General features: G+C 67.5%; 1 protein-coding gene across 1 annotated transcript; it reads right to left on the bottom strand.

The window, feature by feature from the left end:
• Nucleotides 1-8,060: 8,060 nt before the first annotated feature.
• Nucleotides 8,061-16,106, bottom strand: LOC147095508 (class I histocompatibility antigen, F10 alpha chain-like; the record flags this gene model as incomplete). The annotated part of the gene is made up of 2 exons (XM_085973655.1): nt 15,768-16,106; nt 8,061-8,326 (listed from the first exon to the last, which is right to left on the bottom strand). Coding segments are annotated over exons 1-2 (315 nt in total), but the record flags the coding sequence as incomplete, so codon positions are not given.
• Between the last annotated feature and the right edge of the window lie 1,073 nt (nt 16,107-17,179).

Here is a 17,179-nt window from a genome sequence, read left to right as displayed (position 1 = left end):
AGCGAGGGAGCGGGGGGGGGGGAGGGGGGAGAGGGGGCGGGGGGGAGAGGGAGCGGGGGGAGGGGGAGAGGGAGCGGGGGGGAGAGGAGAGGGAGCGGGGGGGGGAGGGGGGGAGAGGGAGCGGGGGGGGAGGGGGGAGAGGGAGCGGGGGGGGGAGAGGGAGCGGGGCGGGAAGGGAGCGGGGCGGGAGGGGGTGCGGGGGGAGGGGGGAGAGGGAGCGGGGGGGAGGGAGCGGGGGGAGGGGGGAGAGGGAGCGGGGGGGAGGGGTGAGAGGGAGAGAGGGAGCGGGGGGGAGAGGGGAGCGGGGGGGGAGGGGGCGGGGAGAGGGGCGGGGGGGAGAGGGGGCGGGGGGGAGAGGGGCGGGGGAGAGGGGGCGGGGGGGAGAGGGGGCGGGGGGGAGAGGGGGCGGGGGGAGAGGGGGCGGGGGGGGAGAGAGGGGCGGGGGGGAGAGGGGGGCGGGGGGGAGAGGGGGCGGGGGGGGAGAGGGGGCGGGGGGGAGAGGGGGCGGGGGGGAGAGGGGGCGGGGGGGAGAGGGGGCGGGGGGGAGAGGGGGCGGGGGGGAGAGGGGGGCGGGGGGGAGAGGGGGCGGGGGGGAGAGGGGGCGGGGGGGAGAGGGGGCGGGGGGGAGAGGGGGCGGGGGGAGAGGGGGCGGGGGGGAGAGGGGGCGGGGGGGAGAGGGGGCGGGGGGGAGAGGGGGCGGGGGGGAGAGGGGGGCGGGGGGGAGAGGGGGCGGGGGGGGAGAGGGGGCGGGGGGGAGAGGGGGCGGGGGGGAGAGGGGGCGGGGGGGAGAGGGGGCGGGGGGAGAGGGGGCGGGGGGGAGAGGGGGCGGGGGGGAGAGGGGGCGGGGGGAGAGGGGGCGGGGGGGAGAGGGGGCGGGGGGAGAGGGGCGGGGGGAGAGGGGGCGGGGGGGAGAGGGGGCGGGGGGGAGAGGGGGCGGGGGGGAGAGGGGGCGGGGGGGAGAGGGGGCGGGGGGGAGAGGGGGCGGGGGGGAGAGGGGGCGGGGGGGAGAGGGGGCGGGGGGGAGAGGGGGCGGGGGGGAGAGGGGGCGGGGGGGAGAGGGGGCGGGGGGGAGAGGGGGCGGGGGGGAGAGGGGCGGGGGGGAGGGGAGCGGGGGGAGGGGAGGGGGAGCGGGGGGAGGGGGAGCGGGGGGAGGGGGGAGAGGGGGCGGGGGGGAGAGGGGGCGGGGGGGAGAGGGGGCGGGGGGGAGAGGGGCGGGGGGGAGGGGGAGCGGGGGGGAGGGGGAGCGGGGGGGAGGGGAGCGGGGGGGAGGGGGGAGAGGAGCGAGGGAGCGGGGGGGAGGGGGGGAGAGGAGCGAGGGAGCGGGGGGGAGGGAGCGGGGGGGGAGGGAGCGGGGGGGGGAGGGAGCGGGGGGGAGGGGGGGGAGGGGGGGAGAGGAGCGAGGGAGCGGGGGGGAGGGAGGGAGCGGGGGGGAGGGGGGGGGGGAGGGGGGGGGGGGGAGGGGGGGGAGGGGCGGAGCGGGGGGGGGGGGGCGGAGCGGGGGGGGGGCGGAGCGGGGGGGGGGCGGAGCGGGGGGGGGGGCGGAGCGGGGGGGGGGCGGAGCGGGGGGAGGGGGCGGAGCGGGGGGGAGGGGCGGAGCGGGGGGGAGGGGCGGAGCGGGGGGGGAGGGGCGGAGCGGGGGGGAGGGGCAGAGCGGGGGGGAGGGGCAGAGCGGGGGGGAGGGGCAGAGCGGGGGGGAGGGGCAGAGCGGGGGGGAGGGGCAGAGCGGGGGGGAGGGGCAGAGCGGGGGGGAGGGGCAGAGCGGGGGGGAGGGGCAGAGCGGGGGGGAGGGGCAGAGCGGGGGGGGAGGGGCAGAGCGGGGGGGAGGGCAGAGCGGGGGGGAGGGGCAGAGCGGGGGGGAGGGGCAGAGCGGGGGGGAGGGGCAGAGCGGGGGGGAGGGGCAGAGCGGGGGGGAGGGGCAGAGCGGGGGGGAGGGGCAGAGCGGGGGGGAGGGGCAGAGCGGGGGGAGGGGCAGAGCGGGGGGGAGGGGCAGAGCGGGGGGGAGGGGCAGAGCGGGGGGGAGGGGCAGAGCGGGGGGGAGGGGCAGAGCGGGGGGGAGGGGCAGAGCGGGGGGGAGGGGCAGAGCGGGGGGAGGGGCAGAGCGGGGGGGAGGGGCAGAGCGGGGGGAGGGGCAGAGCGGGGGGAGGGGCAGAGCGGGGGGGGAGGGCAGAGCGGGGGGAGGGGCAGAGCGGGGGGGAGGGGCAGAGCGGGGGGGAGGGGCAGAGCGGGGGGGAGGGGCAGAGCGGGGGGGGGGCAGAGCGGGGGGAGGGGCAGAGCGGGGGGGAGGGGCAGAGCGGGGGGAGGGGCAGAGCGGGGGGGAGGGGCAGAGCGGGGGGGAGGGGCAGAGCGGGGGGGAGGGGCAGAGCGGGGGGGAGGGGCAGAGCGGGGGGGAGGGGCAGAGCGGGGGGAGGGGCAGAGCGGGGGGGGAGGGGCAGAGCGGGGGGGAGGGGGCAGAGCGGGGGGGAGGGGCAGAGCGGGGGGGAGGGGCAGAGCGGGGGGGAGGGGCAGAGCGGGGGGGAGGGGCAGAGCGGGGGGGAGGGGCAGAGCGGGGGGGAGGGGCAGAGCGGGGGGGAGGGGCAGAGCGGGGGGGAGGGGCAGAGCGGGGGGGAGGGGCAGAGCGGGGGGGAGGGGCAGAGCGGGGGGGGAGGGGCAGAGCGGGGGGGAGGGGCAGAGCGGGGGGGAGGGGCAGAGCGGGGGGAGGGCAGAGCGGGGGGGAGGGGCAGAGCGGGGGGGAGGGGCAGAGCGGGGGGAGGGGCAGAGCGGGGGGGAGGGGCAGAGCGGGGGGGAGGGGCAGAGCGGGGGGGAGGGGCAGAGCGGGGGGGAGGGGCAGAGCGGGGGGGAGGGGCAGAGCGGGGGGGAGGGGCAGAGCGGGGGGGAGGGGCAGAGCGGGGGGGAGGGGCAGAGCGGGGGGGGAGGGGCAGAGCGGGGGGGAGGGGCAGAGCGGGGGGGAGGGGCAGAGCGGGGGGGAGGGGCAGAGCGGGGGGGAGGGGCAGAGCGGGGGGGAGGGGCAGAGCGGGGGGAGGGGCAGAGCGGGGGGGAGGGGCAGAGCGGGGGGGAGGGGCAGAGCGGGGGGGAGGGGCAGAGCGGGGGGGAGGGGCAGAGCGGGGGGGAGGGGCAGAGAGCGGGGGGGGAGGGGCAGAGCGGGGGGGAGGGGGGGACAGAGCGGGGGGGAGGGGGGGGACAGAGCGGGGGGAGGGGGGGGACAGAGCGGGGGGGGACAGAGGCGGGGCGGAGGGGGGGACAGAGCGGGGCGGAGGGGGGGGACAGAGCGGGGCGGAGGGGGGGGACAGAGCGGGGCGGAGGGGGGGGACAGAGCGGGGCGGAGGGGGGGGGACAGAGCGGGGCGGAGGGGGGGGGACAGAGCGGGGCGGAGGGGGGGGGACAGAGCGGGCGGAGGGGGGGGACAGAGCGGGGCGGAGGGGGGGGGGACAGAGCGGGGCGGAGGGGGGGGACAGAGCGGGGCGGAGGGGGGGACAGAGCGGGGCGGAGGGGGGGGACAGAGCGGGGCGGAGGGGGGGGGACAGAGCGGGGCGGAGGGGGGGGACAGAGCGGGCGGAGGGGGGGGACAGAGCGGGGCGGAGGGGGGGGGACAGAGCGGGGCGGAGGGGGGGGACAGAGCGGGGCGGAGGGGGGGGACAGAGCGGGGCGGAGGGGGGGGGACAGAGCGGGGCGGAGGGGGGGGACAGAGCGGGGCGGAGGGGGGGGACAGAGCGGGGCGGAGGGGGGGGACAGAGCGGGGCGGAGGGGGGGGGACAGAGCGGGGCGGAGGGGGGGGACAGAGCGGGGCGGAGGGGGGGGACAGAGCGGGGCGGAGGGGGGGGACAGAGCGGGGCGGAGGGGGGGGACAGAGCGGGGCGGAGGGGGGGGACAGAGCGGGGCGGAGGGGGGGACAGAGCGGGGCGGAGGGGGGGGACAGAGCGGGGCGGAGGGGGGGGACAGAGCGGGGCGGAGGGGGGGGACAGAGCGGGGCGGAGGGGGGGGACAGAGCGGGGCGGAGGGGGGGGACAGAGCGGGGCGGAGGGGGGGGACAGAGCGGGGCGGAGGGGGGGGGACAGAGCGGGGCGGAGGGGGGGGACAGAGCGGGGCGGAGGGGGGGGACAGAGCGGGGCGGAGGGGGGGGACAGAGCGGGGCGGAGGGGGGGGACAGAGCGGGGCGGAGGGGGGGGACAGAGCGGGGCGGAGGGGGGGGACAGAGCGGGGCGGAGGGGGGGGACAGAGCGGGGCGGAGGGGGGGGGACAGAGCGGGGCGGAGGGGGGGACAGAGCGGGGCGGAGGGGGGGGACAGAGCGGGGCGGAGGGGGGGGGACAGAGCGGGGCGGAGGGGGGGGACAGAGCGGGGCGGAGGGGGGGGACAGAGCGGGGCGGAGGGGGGGACAGAGCGGGGCGGAGGGGGGGGACAGAGCGGGGCGGAGGGGGGGGACAGAGCGGGGCGGAGGGGGGGACAGAGCGGGGCGGAGGGGGGGGACAGAGCGGGCGGAGGGGGGGGGACAGAGCGGGGCGGAGGGGGGGGACAGAGCGGGGCGGAGGGGGGGGACAGAGCGGCGGAGGGGGGGGACAGAGCGGGGCGGAGGGGGGGGACAGAGCGGGGCGGAGGGGGGGGACAGAGCGGGGCGGAGGGGGGGGACAGAGCGGGGCGGAGGGGGGGGGACAGAGCGGGGCGGAGGGGGGGGACAGAGCGGGGCGGAGGGGGGGACAGAGCGGGGCGGAGGGGGGGGACAGAGCGGGGCGGAGGGGGGGGACAGAGCGGGGCGGAGGGGGGGGACAGAGCGGGGCGGAGGGGGGGGACAGAGCGGGGCGGAGGGGGGGACAGAGCGGGGCGGAGGGGGGGGGACAGAGCGGGGCGGAGGGGGGGGACAGAGCGGGGCGGAGGGGGGGGACAGAGCGGGGCGGAGGGGGGGGACAGAGCGGGGCGGAGGGGGGGGACAGAGCGGGGCGGAGGGGGGGGACAGAGCGGGGCGGAGGGGGGGGACAGAGCGGGGCGGAGGGGGGGGACAGAGCGGGCGGAGGGGGGGGACAGAGCGGGGCGGAGGGGGGGGACAGAGCGGGCGGAGGGGGGGACAGAGCGGGGCGGAGGGGGGGGACAGAGCGGGGCGGAGGGGGGGGACAGAGCGGGGCGGAGGGGGGGGACAGAGCGGGGCGGAGGGGGGGGACAGAGCGGGGCGGAGGGGGGGGACAGAGCGGGGCGGAGGGGGGGGACAGAGCGGGGCGGAGGGGGGGGACAGAGCGGGGCGGAGGGGGGGGACAGAGCGGGGCGGAGGGGGGGACAGAGCGGGGCGGAGGGGGGGGACAGAGCGGGGCGGAGGGGGGGGACAGAGCGGGGCGGAGGGGGGGGACAGAGCGGGGCGGAGGGGGGGGACAGAGCGGGGCGGAGGGGGGGGACAGAGCGGGGCGGAGGGGGGGACAGAGCGGGGCGGAGGGGGGGGACAGAGCGGGCGGAGGGGGGGACAGAGCGGGGCGGAGGGGGGGGACAGAGCGGGGCGGAGGGGGGGGACAGAGCGGGGCGGAGGGGGGGACAGAGCGGGGCGGAGGGGGGGACAGAGCGGGGCGGAGGGGGGGGACAGAGCGGGGCGGAGGGGGGGACAGAGCGGCGGAGGGGGGGGACAGAGCGGGGCGGAGGGGGGGGACAGAGCGGGGCGGAGGGGGGGACAGAGCGGGGCGGAGGGGGGGGACAGAGCGGAGGGGGGGGGCGGAGGGGGGACAGAGCGGGGCGGGAGGGGAGGGGGGACAGAGCGGAGGGGGGGGGACAGAGCGGAGGGGGGGGGACAGAGCGGAGGGGGGGGGACAGAGCGGAGGGGGGGGGACAGAGCGAGGGGGGGGACAGAGCGGAGGGGGGGGGACAGAGCGGAGGGGGGGGGACAGAGCGGAGGGGGGGGACAGAGCGGAGGGGGTGGGGACAGAGCGGAGGGGGGGGGGACAGAGCGGAGGGGGGGGGACAGAGCGGAGGGGGGGGACAGAGCGGAGGGGGGGGACAGAGCGGAGGGGGGGGACAGAGCGGAGGGGGGGGGACAGAGCGGAGGGGGGGGGACAGAGCGGAGGGGGGGGGGGACAGAGCGGAGGGGGGGGGACAGAGCGGAGGGGGGGGACAGAGCGGAGGGGGGGGGACAGAGCGGAGGGGGGGGGACAGAGCGGAGGGGGGGGGACAGAGCGGAGGGGGGGGGACAGAGCGGAGGGGGGGGGGACAGAGCGGAGGGGGGGGGGACAGAGCGGAGGGGGGGGGACAGAGCGGAGGGGGGAGGGGGGGGGGGGGGGACAGAGCGGAGGGGGGGGGGACAGAGCGGAGGGGGGGGGGACAGAGCGGAGGGGGGGGGGGGACAGAGCGGAGGGGGGGGGGGACAGAGCGGAGGGGGGGGGGACAGAGCGGAGGGGGGGGGACAGAGCGGAGGGGGGGGGACAGAGCGGAGGGGGGGGGGACAGAGCGGAGGGGGGGGGACAGAGCGGAGGGGGGGGGGACAGAGCGGAGGGGGGGGGGACAGAGCGGAGGGGGGGGGGACAGAGCGGAGGGGGGGGGGACAGAGCGGAGGGGGGGGGGACAGAGCGGAGGGGGGGGGGACAGAGCGGAGGGGGGGGGGACAGAGCGGAGGGGGGGGGGACAGAGCGGAGGGGGGGGGGACAGAGCGGAGGGGGGGGGGACAGAGCGGAGGGGGGGGGGGACAGAGCGGAGGGGGGGGGACAGAGCGGAGGGGGGGGGACAGAGCGGAGGGGGGGGGGACAGAGCGGAGGGGGGGGGACAGAGCGGAGGGGGGGGGGACAGAGCGGAGGGGGGGGGGACAGAGCGGAGGGGGGGGGGGACAGAGCGGAGGGGGGGGGGACAGAGCGGAGGGGGGGGGGACAGAGCGGAGGGGGGGGGACAGAGCGGAGGGGGGGGGACAGAGCGGAGGGGGGGGGGACAGAGCGGAGGGGGGGGGGACAGAGCGGAGGGGGGGGGACAGAGCGGAGGGGGGGGGACAGAGCGGAGGGGGGGGGACAGAGCGGAGGGGGGGGGGACAGAGCGGAGGGGGGGGGACAGAGCGGAGGGGGGGGGGACAGAGCGGAGGGGGGGGGGGACAGAGCGGAGGGGGGGGGGACAGAGCGGAGGGGGGGGGGACAGAGCGGAGGGGGGGGGACAGAGCGGAGGGGGGGGGACAGAGCGGAGGGGGGGGGGACAGAGCGGAGGGGGGGGGGACAGAGCGGAGGGGGGGGGGACAGAGCGGAGGGGGGGGGGACAGAGCGGAGGGGGGGGGGACAGAGCGGAGGGGGGGGGGACAGAGCGGAGGGGGGGGGGACAGAGCGGAGGGGGGGGGGACAGAGCGGAGGGGGGGGGACAGAGCGGAGGGGGGGGGGACAGAGCGGAGGGGGGGGGGACAGAGCGGAGGGGGGGGGGACAGAGCGGAGGGGGGGGGGGACAGAGCGGGAGGGGGGGGGGGGACAGAGCGGGGCGGAGGGGGAGGGGGGACAGAGCGGGCGGAGGGAGAGGGGGGACAGAGCGGGGCGGAGGGAGAGGGGGACAGAGCGGGGCGGAGGGAGAGGGGGGACAGAGCGGGGCGGAGGGAGAGGGGGACAGAGCGGGGCGGAGGGAGAGGGGGGACAGAGCGGGGCGGAGGGAGGGGGGACAGAGCGGGGGGGAGGGAGAGGGAGGGGGGGACAGAGCGGGGCGGAGGGAGAGGGGGACAGAGCGGGGCGGAGGGGGAGGGGGGACAGAGCGGGGCGGAGGGGGAGGGGGGACAGAGCGGGGCGGAGGGGGAGGGGGGACAGAGCGGGGCGGAGGGGGAGGGGGGACAGAGCGGGGCGGAGGGGGAGGGGGGACAGAGCGGGGCGGAGGGGGGAGGGGGGACAGAGCGGGGCGGAGGGGGAGGGGGGACAGAGCGGGGCGGAGGGGGAGGGGGGACAGAGCGGGGCGGGGGGGGGAGGGGGGACAGAGCGGGGGGGGGGGGGAGGGGGGACAGAGCGGAGGGGGGGGAGGGGGGACAGAGCGGGGCGGGGGGGGAGGGGGGACAGAGCGGAGGGGGGGGGGGAGGGGGGACAGAGCGGAGGGGGGGGGGGGGACAGAGCGGGGCGGAGGGGGTGGGGGGGGGGGGGAGGAGACACTCACCGCCAGTCTGGTTGGTCCGGGTGCTGAGGGTCTGAATATTGACCTTCCCAATCTGCTCCGAGCCCCGCAGGCCCTGTGTCTCCCGCTCCCAGTAATCGGGGCCCTCGCTGTCATGAATCCACCGCTGCCGCGCGGTCGCCTGTTTCCGGTCGCTGTCGTATTGCATAAACAGAGCGTCGTCCACATAACCGACCACCACAAACTCCGGTAAACCGGGAATCGGGGTCATCCAGGTGTAGAAATACCGGAGAGAGTGAGAGCCTGAAACACAGACATCGGGGCATGAACCCCTGGAAATAAACCCCGACACAACACAGGGCCCCTGGAAATAAACCCCGACACAACACAGGGCCCCTGGAAATAAACCCCGACACAACACAGGGCCCCTGGAAATAAACCCCGACACAACACAGGGTCCCTGGAAATAAACCCCGACACAACACAGGGCCCCTGGAAATAAACCCCAACACAACACAGAGCCCCTGGAAATAAACCCCGACAACACAGAGCCCCTGGAAATAAACCCCGACAACACAGGGCCCCTGGAAATAAACCCCGACACAACACAGGGCCCCTGGAAATAAACCCCGACACAACACAGGGCCCCTGGAAATAAACCCCGACACAACACAGGGCCCCTGGAAATAAACCCCGACACCACACAGGGCCCCTGGAAATAAACCCCGACACAACACAGGGCCCCTGGAAATAAACCCCGACACAGAACCTGAATCACACTCAGCACCGTCAATAATAAGCCGAGACTCGGTCCCACTACCATCTCTCCCAATCACACCAGCTGTTTCTAAACCACCCAGTGGCAATAATCACCAGCTGAGTGACTGAATGCAGCATCTCATTGGTCAGATACTTAACATAACTCCCTGTAATTCAATCATCAACATCACTGACAGACTGAAGGAGAGGGGCCTGGGGTAACCCACTGACAGACTGAGGGAGAGGGGCCCGGGGTAACCCACCCACTGACAGACTGAGGGAGAGGGGCCCGGAGTAACACACCCACTGACAGACTGAGGGAGAGGGGCCGGGGTAACCCACTGACAGACTGAGGGAGAGGGGCCCGGGGTAACCCACCCACTGACAGACTGAGGGAGAGGGGCCCGGGGTAACCCACCCACTGACAGACTGAGGGAGAGGGGCCCGGGGTAACCCACCCACTGACAGACTGAGGGAGAGGGGCCCGGGGTAACCCACCCACTGACAGACTGAGGGAGAGGGGCCCGGGGTAACCCACCCACTGACAGACTGAGGGAGAGGGGCCCGGGGTAACCCACCCACTGACAGACTGAGGGAGAGGGGCCCGGGGTAACCCACCCACTGACAGACTGAGGGAGAGGGGCCCGAGGTAACCCACCCACTGACAGACTGAGGGAGAGGGGCCCGAGGTAACCCACCCACTGACAGACTGAGGGAGAGGGGCCCGGGGTAACCCACCCACTGACAGACTGAGGGAGAGGGGCCCGGGGTAACCCACCCACTGACAGACTGAGGGAGAGGGGCCCGGGGTAACCCACCCACTGACAGACTGAGGGAGAGGGGCCTGGGGTAACCCACCCACCCACTGACAGACTGAGGGAGAGGGGCCCGGGGTAACCCACTGACAGACTGAGGGAGAGGGGCCCGGGGTAACCCACTGACAGACTGAGGGAGAGGGGCCCGGGGTAACCCACCCACTGACAGACTGAGGGAGAGGGGCCCGGGGTAACCCACCCACTGACAGACTGAGGGAGAGGGGCCCAGGGTAACCCACCCACTGACAGACTGAGGGAGAGGGGCCCGGGGTAACCCACCCACTGACAGACTGAGGGAGAGGGGCCTAGTTTACTGCAGACCTCAGGCACACCATGTAGAGAGGTACAGGTTCTGGAGGAGGAGTGTGACTGACAGTCAGCAGGTTTGGGGAATCTAGTGGAGGCAGAGAAGGAGGGACTGCGGAGTCTGGTCCTGTCCAACAGGTACGATGTGCTTGCTGCCTGTGGGGATAAGGAGCAAGGCTGTGGGAAGGATGGCCACAATGTTAACCAAGGCACCATGGAGCTGGAGGCAGTCCAAGGCGGGAGGAGCTGGACAGAAAGGTTGGAGTTATAGGGAGTAAGTTTATCGTTGGGTTTGGGAAGCTGCTAGAATCTGTTATTAGAGACCGAGGGGGAAAAATTCAGTTGGTTAGTGCCTCCCGTTAGCACCTCCGGAGGGCGCTAACGGGGCGCTAGGAACTTAGCGCCCGAACGCAGCGATTTTAGCGTCGCTCGCAAAATTGACCAGTCGTTTTGAGGCGGCGCTAAACACTACCGCCACGATCTCCTGCGCCCGTAGATCGTGACGTCAGTCAAGCGTGCAACACCCCGGTAGTGCCCCGGACCAGATATTGAGTCATGCCCCCTGCCTTAGTGCCTGCCGCTAGGAACGACAGGTAGAGGGGAACGTTTTCAAGTCGGGAAGGGGCTGGGGGAGCGCTATTTAAAGGCAGGCGCTTCCTGCCTATTCTTGTCGGCAAAATTTTTCGTTTTAACGCTGTCCTAAAGAGTTTTGGCCCTCAGCACCACTTTTGAGGTTCCTAAGTGCCGAGCTCTTTCCTTGGGCCTATCCATTAGTGCTTCCAGACAATTGCTTTTGAGGTCTCTCCAGGCTGAGATTCAAGGCTGCAATGAGCAGGGTGTGGCTGGCCAGCAAGATGGCCCCTCCCCTTTAAGAACTGGATGGCGCCAGTCTGTCTGGTTTCCATGGTAACTGGCATCGCCTGAGCTTCGGTAGCGTTCTGAGGTAGCGCCTCGATCCCTGACGTTTGCATCTTAAGAGAGGTGTGTAGCACCTGATTTAGCGCTCAAATCACCTCCAGGAGCGATTAGAGGCGAATTTTGCAGTCGGGAGGTGATAATTAGTGCCAGGCGCTAAATCTTGCGCCCAGCCGAAATTAGCGCCCCAAACTGGGCGATACCGAATTTTTCCCCCAGAGTGACTGAGCAATTGAACAAATACGAGCTGATCAGAGAGGGGCGTGGCTTTGTTAAAGATAAGTCAGGCCTGACTCATCTGGTTGATTATGTTGAGGAGGTCACTAATGAGTAGATAGGGGAGTGTCTATGGATGATAGCAAAATACTGCGGATGCTGAAAATCCGAAATAACAACAGAAAATGCTGGAAAAACTCAGCAGGCCAGGCAACATCCGTGGAGAGAGAAACAGAGTCAATGTTTCAGGTCGAAACCCTTCGTCAAGACGGCAGTTGACGCTATTTCTCTCTCCGCGGATGTTGCTTGGCCTGCTGAGTTTTTCCAGCATTTTCTGTTGTTATTTCGAGTGTCAATGGATGTTATTTATATGGACCTCCAGAAGGCATTCGATAGGGTTCGATAGGGTTCCACACAAGAGACTTAGCAAAACTGAGAGTGCCTGGAATTGGAGGTGGTCTTTAGACTTGGGTTGGAAATTGATTGGGAGATAGGAGACAGAGAGTGGGGTTAAAGGGTAGGTACTCTGATTGGTGGGATGTGACTAGTGGTGTCCCCAGGGATCTGTTCTGGGGCCTCAGCTTTTTACCTCATTTATAAATGACTTGGATGACAGAATGGAGAGTTGTATATATAAGTTTGCAGATGAGACTAAGTTATGGGGACAGTAAGTTGTGTAGATGTGAGCAGGAAGTTGCAAAGGGACATCATTAGATTAAATGTGGGTAAAACTGACAGATGGAGTTGAACGTGAGAAAGTGTGAGGTCATCCACTTTAGACCCACGAAAGATCGATCAGAGTATGTTCTAAATGGCGAGAGGCTGGGAACTGTGGAGGAGCAGAGAGATTTAGGGCTCCAAGGACAGAAATCACTAAAAGCTAGTGGACAAGTATAAAAAATAATTTAAAAGGCTCATGGAATGTTGGCCTGTCTCGAGGGCTGGGATACAAAGGGGGGAAGTTCAGTTACAGTTCTATAAAGCTCTGGTTAGACCCCATCTGACGCACTGCGTTCAGTTCAGGACACAGAGAGGGTGCAGTGCAGGTTAGAGTCATAGAGTTTTACAGCACTGAAAGAGGCCCTTCGGCCCATCGTGTCTGCGCCGTCCATCAATCCCTGTCCAGTCTAATCCCATTTTCCAGCATTTGGTCCATAGCCTTGTATGCAATGGCATTTCAAGTGCTCATCCAAATGCTTCTTGAATGTTGTGAGGGTTCCTGCCTCTACCACCCTTTCAGGCAGTGAGTTCCAGATTCCAACCACCCTCTGGGTGAAAAAGTTCCTCCTCAAATCCCCTCTAAATCTCCTGCCCCTTACCCTGAATCTATGGTTCACCAGGATGATTCTGGGGCTTCGAGGGTTCAATTATGAGGACAGGTTTATAAACTTGGTTTGTATTCTCTTGTGTTTCAAAGATTGAAGGGTGATCTGATCGGGGTGTTTAAAATATTAAAAGGATTTGATGGAGTAGATAGAGGGAAACTACTCCCTCTGGGGGGCAATCAAGAGCAAGGGGACATCATCTTCAAATTAGAGCGAGACCATTTAGGAGGGAAATCAGGAAGCACTTCTTCACACGAAGGGTATCAGAAACCTGGAACGCTCTCCCAAAAAGGCTGTGGATGTTGAGAATCAACTGGAGCTTTCAAAACTGAGATAGTGTTTTGTTAGGTAAGGGTATGAGGGACATATCGAGCCAAGGCGGGTGAATGGAGTTGAAGTACAGATCAGCCGTGATCTAACTGGTTGGCGGAGCAGGCTCGAGGGGCTGAGTAGCCTTCTCTTGCTGCTATATTCCTCTCTCCCTCTCCACTCTCCAGCCTCATGTGTCTCTGTCTCTTAGTCCACCCCCCTCCCCACCCCACCATGGTCTCTCGCTCTCTCTCTCCACTCTCCAGTCCTATGTCCCTCAGACCAGCCCCACCCCACCTCACCCCCGCCCCCCCCCGGAACCTTAGGTCCCTCTCTCTCCCTCCCTCTCCAGCTCCAGTAACCAGTCTGGCACTGAGACCCTCTCACACCCCATTACTCACTGACCAAGGGTTAATGCCCAGTACCCAGTCTGGCACTGAGACCCTCTCACACCCCATTACTCACTGACCGAGGGTTAATGCCCAGTACACAGCCTGGCACTGCCCCTCTCACACCCCATTACTCACTGACCGAGGGTTAATGCCCAGTACCCAGCCTGGCACTGCCCCTCTCACATCCCATTACTCACTGACCGAGGGTTAATGCCCAGTACACAGCCTGGCACTGAGACCCTCTCACACCCCATTACTCACTGACCGAGGGTTAATGCCCAGTACCCAGCCTGGCACTACCCCTCTCACATCCCATTACTCACTGACCGAGGGTTAATGCCCAGTACCCAGCCTGGCACTGAGACCCTCTCACACCCCATTACTCACTGACCGAGGGTTAATGCCCAGTACCCAGCCTGGCACTGAGACCCTCTCACACCCCATTACTCACTGACCGAGGGTTAATGCCCAGTACACAGCCTGGCACTGCCCCTCTCACACCCCATTACTCACTGACCGAGGGTTAATGCCCAGTACACAGCCTGGCACTGCCCCTCTCACATCCCATTACTCACTGACCGAGGGTTAATGCCCAGTACCCAGCCTGGCACTGCCCCTCTCACACCCCATTACTCACTGACCGAGGGTTAATGCCCAGTACCCAGCCTGGCACTGCCCCTCTCACACCCCATTACTCACTGACCGAGGGTTAATGCCCAGTACACAGCCTGGCACTGCCCCTCTCACATCCCATTACTCACTGACCGAGGGTTAATGCCCAGTACCCAGCCTGGCACTGAGACCCTCTCACACCCCATTACTCACTGACCGAGGGTTAATGCCCAGTACACAGCCTGGCACTGCCCCTCTCACATCCCATTACTCACTGACCGAGGGTTAATGCCCAGTACCCAGCCTGGCACTGAGACCCTCTCACACCCCATTACTCACTGACCGAGGGTTAATGCCCAGTACACAGCCTGGCACTGCCCCTCTCACACCCCATTACTCACTGACTGAGGGTTAATGCCCAGTACCCAGCCTGGCACTGAGACTCTCTCACCCCATTACTCACTGACCGAGGGTTAATGCCCAGTACCCAGCCTGGCACTGAGACCCTCTCACACCCCATTACTCACTGACCGAGGGTTAATGCCCAGTACCCAGCCTGGCACTGAGACCCTCTCACACCCCATTACTCACTGACTGAGGGTTAATGCCCAGTACCCAGCCTGGCACTGCCCCTCTCACACCCCATTACTCACTGACCGAGGGTTAATGCCCAGTACCCAGCCTGACACTGCCCCTCTCACACCCCATTACTCACTGACCGAGGGTTAATGCCCAGTACACAGCCTGGCACTGAGACCCTCTCACACCCCATTACTCACTGACCGAGGGTTAATGCCCAGTACCCAGCCTGGCACTGAGACCCTCTCACACCCCATTACTCACTGACCAAGGGTTAATGCCCAGTACACAGTCTGGCACTGCCCCTCTTACACCCCATTACTCACTGACCGAGGGTTAATGCCCAGTACACAGCCTGGCACTGAGACCCTCTCACACCCCATTACTCACTGACCGAGGGTTAATGCCCAGTACACAGCCTGGCACTGCCCCTCTCACACCCCATTACTCACTGACCGAGGGTTAATGCCCAGTACACAGCCTGGCACTGAGCCCCTCTCACACCCCATTACTCACTGACCGAGGGTTAATGCCCAGTACACAGCCTGGCACTGCCCCTCTCACACCCCATTACTCACTGACCGAGGGTTAATGCCCAGTAACCAGTCTGGCACTGAGACCCTCTCACACCCCATTACTCACTGACCGAGGGTTAATGCCCAGTACACAGCCTGGCACTGAGACCCTCTCACACCCCATTACTCACTGACCGAGGGTTAATGTCCAGTACCCAGCCTGGCACTGCCCCTCTCACACCCCATTACTCACTGACCGAGGGTTAATGTCCAGTACCCAGCCTGGCACTGCCCCTCTCACACCCCATTACTCACTGACCGAGGGTTAATGCCCAGTACCCAGCCTGGCACTGAGACCCTCTCACACCCCATTACTCACTGACCGAGGGTCAATGCCCAGTACACAGCCTGGCACTGCCCCTCTCACCCCATTACTCACTGACCGAGGGTTAATGCCCAGTACACAGCCTGGCACTGAGACTCTCTCACCCCATTACTCACTGACCATGGGTTAATGCCCAGTACCCAGCCTGGCACTGCCCCTCTCACACCCCATTACTCACTGACCGAGGGTTAATGCCCAGTACACAGTCTGGCACTGAGACTCTCTCACCCCATTACTCACTGACCGAGGGTTAATGCCCAGTACCCAGCCTGGCACTGCCCCTCTCACACCCCATTACTCACTGACCGAGGGTTAATGCCCAGTACACAGCCTGGCACTGCCCCTCTCACACCCCATTACTCACTGACCGAGGGTTAATGCCCAGTACACAGCCTGGCACTGCCCCTCTCACACCCCATTACTCACTGACCGAGGGTTAATGCCCAGTACACAGCCTGGCACTGAGACCCTCTCACACCCCATTACTCACTGACCGAGGGTTAATGCCCAGTACACAGCCTGGCACTGAGACTCTCTCACCCCATTACTCACTGACCATGGGTTAATGCCCAGTACCCAGCCTGGCACTGAGACCCTCTCACACACCATGACTCACCTGCAGAGACCCCTCCACACAGAAGGGCCAGCCCGATCAGTCCGATCATTGTTGCTTCCGTCGACGGGCCGGGATGAGCAGTTTGTGGGCAATCGTTTTCCAAGGGACCGTCTCCTCTTAATCCGTGAGCTGTGCCCAATTCAGACCGTGTGATTCCTCTACCCGTCTTCTCTCTGTCTGTGCACTGTGCCCAGTGCTGATACAGTGCCTCCTGGACTGTCCCTCTGTGCCCGGCGCTGCCTGTCTGCACTGTGCCCAGTGCTGATACAGTGCCTCCTGGACTGTCCCTCTGTGCCCGGCGTTGCCTGTCTGCACTGTGCGCAGTGCTGATTGTATTAAACTCAGACTCCACCAGACTGATTGGTTCGACTGTATGCTTGTGACCATTCAGAATAAAAACAGGCTGTGAGTCAGCAGGCTCCGGGTAGAAGAGTCCTGGAGAGTTTGTGTCGGTGTCGAAATAAACTTTCCCAATATCATGAGCTATCCAATCAGAGAAATACTGCGAGCTATATCATCAGTCGCCAGGTAGGATGAACTGAACAAGGTTTGATAATTAAACCAGAAACTGAAAGTAGTTTGACACAGAACATGACAGAGGGAAGAACATTAGGAACAGGAGGAGGCCATTCAGCCCCTTGGGTCTGCTCCGCCATTCTATCAGATCAGGGCTGATCTGTACCTCAACTCCTTTGCTCCATATCCTTTAATACCCCAACCCAACAAAAATCATCGATCCCAGTCTTAAAAGCTGCCCTTGTCCCAAGTAGCTCTGTTGGTAGCACCCTCGCCTCTGAGTCAGAAGGTTGTGGGTTCAAGTTCCACTCCAAAGACTTGAACACAAAAATCTAGGCTGACACTCCAGTACTGAGGGAGTGCTGCACTGTCAGAGGTGCCGTCTTTCGGATTCGACGTTAAACCGAGGCCCCATCTGTTCTCTCAGGTGGACGTAAAAGATCCCGTGGAACTATTTCGAAGAAGGACAGGGGAGTTATCCCCGGTATCCTGGCCAATATTTATCCCTCAATCAACAGAACAAAACCAGATTATCTGGTCATTATTGACTTGTTTTGCACACTTTGTACAAAAATAATAAATTGCAGGACAACGGAGTATTACAGTTTAAACTCTTTTAATGAAGCATCAGGTCTGTAAGCTTTCTCAATCAATTCAGCAGCACCATGTGGACAAGATGGAGTCAGGACCCCTGGGTCTTCTAAACAATAGCAGTCCTTACAGATGCCTGCAGGCCAATGACAACTCAGCATGTGATCACATGTGAATATAATAGGTATTCCTTACAGATGCCTTTTTTAAAATTCATTGATGGGATGTGGGCGTCGCTGGCTAGGCCTGCATTTAGTGCCCATCCCTAATTGCCCTTGAGAAGATGGTGGTGAGCCGCCTTCTTG

This window comes from Somniosus microcephalus, unplaced genomic scaffold, assembly GCF_052327205.1.
Source record: "Somniosus microcephalus isolate GS21.2 unplaced genomic scaffold, FLI_Smic_1.0 unresolved_chr1, whole genome shotgun sequence".
Lineage (NCBI taxonomy): Eukaryota > Metazoa > Chordata > Chondrichthyes > Squaliformes > Somniosidae > Somniosus > Somniosus microcephalus.
The sequence above is the reverse complement of the archived record's forward strand: the minus strand, read 5'-3'. Positions and strand labels throughout refer to the sequence as shown.